Raw genomic sequence first — 4,363 nt, forward strand, 5'->3', positions numbered from 1 at the left:
GGCATGAAGGTGTGCCAAGGCATGAAGGTGGGCCATGGCATGAAGGTGTGCCATGGCATGAAGGTGTGCCAAGGCATGAAGTTGTGCCATGGCATGAAGGTGTGGCACTGCACAGTGCAGCACCCCAGCTCTGAAGCCGATGGATGCAGGATGCAACACCTTTGTGTCCATGGGTTTCCCCAGCTCCCCATATCATCCCCAATGGGCACAATGCCCCCCTGGGGACACCCCGAATGACAGATCTGTGCCCAATCACCCAATTCTCCGTTGGGTTGGACTCACCTCTCCACCTCGGCACGCTGCGTTGGATTGGTGATGGCTGCGATGTACTGCATGATGTACTTGCTGGCCTCCGTCTTGCCAGCCCCGCTCTCACCTGGCAGAGGCAGGAAACGGGCAAGGTGTGCACCCATTGGCACCCAGCACAGAGGGGTGCCCTTCACTTGTCCCTTACCTGAGATGACGATGCAGGTGTCCTTGGCACGGCGCTTCATGGCCTTGTAGGCAGCATCAGCCAAGGCGAAGAGGTGCGGTGGGCGCTCGTAGAGCTCACGGCCCCGGTACTGCTCCACCGCAGAGGGGCCGTACAGCTCCAGAGCCCGGTATGGATTCATGGCCACCACCACCTCTCCGATGTAGGTGTAGATACGGCCCTTTGAGAACCTGCACACAGGGGTGGCAGTGGGACAAGGTGCGTCCCCGTGCTTCATGCTGTAGGGCTATACAGGGCACGAGGGGAGCAGCTCTTCCTGTAGGCAGCACCCATGGGTGCAAGCAGGAAGTGCAGGGCACCAGGGTGGCACACACACCAGGACAGATAGACACATTGTTGTGCACGGTCACGCACACACAACCCAACGCCCACCCAGACACCCCCCACTCAGCTCCAGGGCCGTGCCTTCCTTTCCCTCAACCAGCAGCAGGGCGCTGCCCAGCACAGATGTTTCCTTTTGGGTCAGGGTTTGCACCTCAGGACCATTCCTTGACCTACACCAAGGATTTAGGGTCCCCAGGGCTGGTGATATCCCCATCACCATGCTGCTGAGCACTGCATCCTGGCTGCACCACCCTGCCTCGGCCTCGCCCATCCTTATCTCACCCATCCCAACCTCACCCCACCCATCCTGCCTCGCCCTGCATCCCCGTACCGCAGGCGCAGGTTCTCCATGAAGTGCTCCATGGTGACTTCATCCAGCAGGACAAAGTCAGCCTTGCCAAACTCGGGGCCCTCCAGCTCCGCCATGCTGCGCCCACCACTCACAAGCACCACTTCCCCCCTCCGTGCTGCTTCCTGCACCTCTGCCCGCCCAAGCAGCGGCGCAGGCGCGCGGGACGTGGGGCCCAGCCCTACTGTCACCTCCCATGGGGAACAGCGGGGTGGTGACAGGAGACACACAGAAGGGCAGGGTGGGGAATTTGTCCCCACACTCCAAAGCACTCGGGCACCAGTCCTATAGAGGAGTCTGCACCTCCATGTGCCCGCAGTGGGATCATCCACAGGGGCTTGGGACACGAGCCAGGGACGCACGCAGCGCCGTAGCAGCGACGTTACAGTCATTCATCCGGCCCCACACCGCAGCACCCTGAAAGCTGCAAGTCTGTGGGTCGGTGCCTCCACCCACACAGTGGCTGATGAGACAGCAGTGACAGCCGTGACAGCCACTGCGTGCACCAAACACGGTGCTGCTCAGGATGCTGAGCACGGTGCAGCCAGGGTGAACTGCTGGCACCACACCCTGGGCACAGAGCCCAGTAAGGACCACAGCAGCCCAGGGCAGGTCCCCCGAGGACATATCCCTGCCCCACAGGCACCAAAACCCAATGTCCTCTCCATGGGATGCAGCTTTCTCACCGCCAGCCCTCAGGGCACAGCACTGCGGTGCCGATGGGCTCACAGAAACCCCACGAGGTGCAGCAGCACAGATGCCTGGCCTCAAGCCCACGTTTCCCTATCCAGGAGCAACAACAGGAGCCTACAGCTGTGAAAACACCAGAGATTTGTATTTATTGATGCGACACGTGCTTGTACAGCAGTAAATACAAGCAACTGTACCCCTAAAATATCAGTACGCAGCCAACACTCCTCATCAGCACTGGGTGCTTTGGAGAGCAGAAGCCCCCACTGCTGAGTCCTGTTCCAAGGCTGGAGAAATGCACCCAAATCCTCTCCTCTTCCTCAGGAAACTTCTTGTGGGCCCATCCTGTGCTGAGCAGCTCCTCACCGCACCGCAGAGCACACAGGCAAGTTGGGGACTTCCAGTTGTGGCTGTTCACCCAGGGTTCCCAGCTGCACTGGGCTCGCACACTTCATGCTGGGCACTCAGCACCGTTTCACCTGAAGATAAAGCACAAAGAGCTGCATTAATCACAGAGACAAGGAGGTTTCATTGGCCTGCAGCCCCACTCAGGTGGCTTTTACTCTTGTCTCTGGTGTACATCCTATTTGTAGAGTGAACTGAAGCACTCAGGAAGCCCCTAGGCTTGTCTTACCTTCATGTGATCCAGCAGAGCATCACCCGTGACCTCACACTTCTTCTAAATGCAGCTTCAGATGCAGCTTCACAGCTTCAGCACAAAGAACTGAGTGGCAGTTGCAGGCAGCTTTGTGGGGCCCAGCAGAAACCCCAAGACAGGGCTGGAGCCATCAGAGGTAGCACTCCTTTCAACCAGGATTTAAAGACCTGTGGCAGAAGTATCAGTGAGTGAAAGAGCAGGCAGGGTGAGTGCTGCCCTGAGGGTCCACAATCCTATTAGCCATACTATGCTGGGAGGTTCGTGGCAATGAGAGAGACCTGCAGTGTGTGGTGAGTAAGCCTTGCTGGAGAAGGGCTGAGGGGAAGCCCTGCAGCCATCTGCACTCACTGCACCTAGCAATGGAGTAGGCAGAGCAGGGAGTGCATAACACTGCAACAAAGGGAGAAGAGCTTCAGAGCACATGGCCTCACATCACTGCCCCATTAGCTGCAGGAAAGGAAGTAGCCCAGCTGCATCCCTGTGCTGCAGCTCTCAGCCCTGAGGGACTCATTGATGAGGGCCAAAGAGGAAACAAGGCACTGAAGCTACTTGATTATGCAAAGTATGACTAATCATGGCAGAATGAAAAAACCCCTGCAGAGCCACCGAGTGAACATACCTGCCTGCTCCCTGCAGCATCAGGTGTCCGTCTCGACCATCAGGCAGGAGAACTGCAAGCTGAGAAGAACGGTATTGTTACAAAATAGAATCACAGAATTGTAGGGGTTGGAAGGGACCTCCAGAGATCATCGAGTCCAACCCCCCAGAGAACAGAGGAAGGAATAAAGCAGCTCTACAAGTCCAGGAGAGAAACAGGAGCTGGGGGACAGAGTGTATGGAGTTTCTATAGCCTCCCCCTGAGAGACAGAAGAAGGCCTCAAACCACCCCAGGGCTGCTCTGGCAAGCGCTGCAGGAATGGATGGGGCCACAGCAGGCCCCACCATGCTGGAAGCCTTGCGGGACACAGCTGAAGGCAAGTATTCCAACGTTCCCCTTTCGTACCTTTAGGGCCGAGGCACGCAGCACAGGAAACATAAGGGAAGAAGTGGTGGATGCTGTGGGGAGAAAACAGCGTGAGTCAGGAGGAGCAGCTCTAAGACACAACTGCTTTCTCTAAGGACTGGGATCGCTTAGCAATCGCTAATAATCGTGCAGACGCTCGGTGTCGCCGTGGGATCCACGTGGGCTCCCTCGCACGTGCACGGATACAGCCGCATCACCCCTCGGGCACGGCTGACCCACCAGGCCATAGTCCCCAGGACCAGGCCTAAGAACACACCCAGGCCCCACGGTGCAGACCCAGACAGCCCGAGCCCACCCCTCCTCGCGCATATCGCACCCCAGATGACTGAGGTGAGCAGTGTTCAAAGAAATCCACCTCTCGTACGCCTCCACCGCGCCTCCCAGACCCGCCAGACGGCGGATGGCGGCGGATAGCAACAGACGGCACCGCACCGCACACCTACCCGCCATCACCGCCATCTTCGAGAGGGCGGTCGCCGATGAATGACGTCAGCACTCCTCGCGGCGGCGGGCGGCGCCCCCTTGCGGTGAGAGGCGGGAAGCAGACAACGTGCACGCGCAGAGGAGGGATCAGCACCCCCGAGTGGGCGTGGTTATGCAGATAAGCCGTGGGGTGACCGCGGGCCGAGTGGCGCATGCGCAGTACTTCTCCTCGGGAGGAGGACTGACGTCAGTCCTCCGAGCGCCGCGCGGGGCACGCCGGGAAGCCGCCGCCCAAGATGGCGGCAGGATTGAAAAGTGGTCGGCGGAGCTGAGGCGGCCCGGCATCCGACCGCCTCCCGGGGCTGCTCTGCCTCTTCCCGGCCCCGCGCAGCCTCACCCCGC

The 4,363-nt window shown here is 59.3% G+C and overlaps 1 protein-coding gene, 1 long non-coding RNA gene and 1 other non-coding gene across 3 annotated transcripts in view; all 3 read right to left on the bottom strand.

Moving 5' to 3' along the window:
* The window catches only part of MYO1G (myosin IG), a 9,313-nt gene extending 8,026 nt beyond the window's left edge, over window positions 1-1,287 (bottom strand). The window contains exons 1-3 of the mRNA XM_042817505.1: window positions 1,149-1,287; window positions 455-663; window positions 283-376 (exon numbers count right to left, since the gene is read on the bottom strand). Of these exons, the coding sequence (XP_042673439.1) occupies window positions 283-376; window positions 455-663; window positions 1,149-1,243 (398 nt within the window). The 5' untranslated portion in view covers window positions 1,244-1,287. The remainder of the gene's footprint in view (window positions 1-282; window positions 377-454; window positions 664-1,148) is intronic.
* Window positions 1,288-1,980: 693 nt separating this feature from the next.
* On the bottom strand, window positions 1,981-4,027 carry LOC122159525. Its single transcript, XR_006168543.1, has 5 exons — window positions 3,982-4,027; window positions 3,518-3,570; window positions 3,134-3,192; window positions 2,491-2,681; window positions 1,981-2,335 (listed from the first exon to the last, which is right to left on the bottom strand). It is a non-coding gene; the product is annotated as an uncharacterized LOC122159525 (long non-coding RNA).
* Window positions 3,344-3,475, bottom strand: LOC122159793. Its single transcript, XR_006168632.1, has one exon. It is a non-coding gene; the product is annotated as a small nucleolar RNA SNORA9 (small nucleolar RNA).
* Window positions 4,028-4,363: the final 336 nt, after the last annotated feature.

Source organism: Centrocercus urophasianus, unplaced genomic scaffold (assembly GCF_019232065.1).
Source record: "Centrocercus urophasianus isolate 14NV4802_14NV808 unplaced genomic scaffold, USGS_Curo_1.0 seq_16, whole genome shotgun sequence".
Taxonomy (NCBI): Eukaryota; Metazoa; Chordata; class Aves; order Galliformes; family Phasianidae; genus Centrocercus; species Centrocercus urophasianus.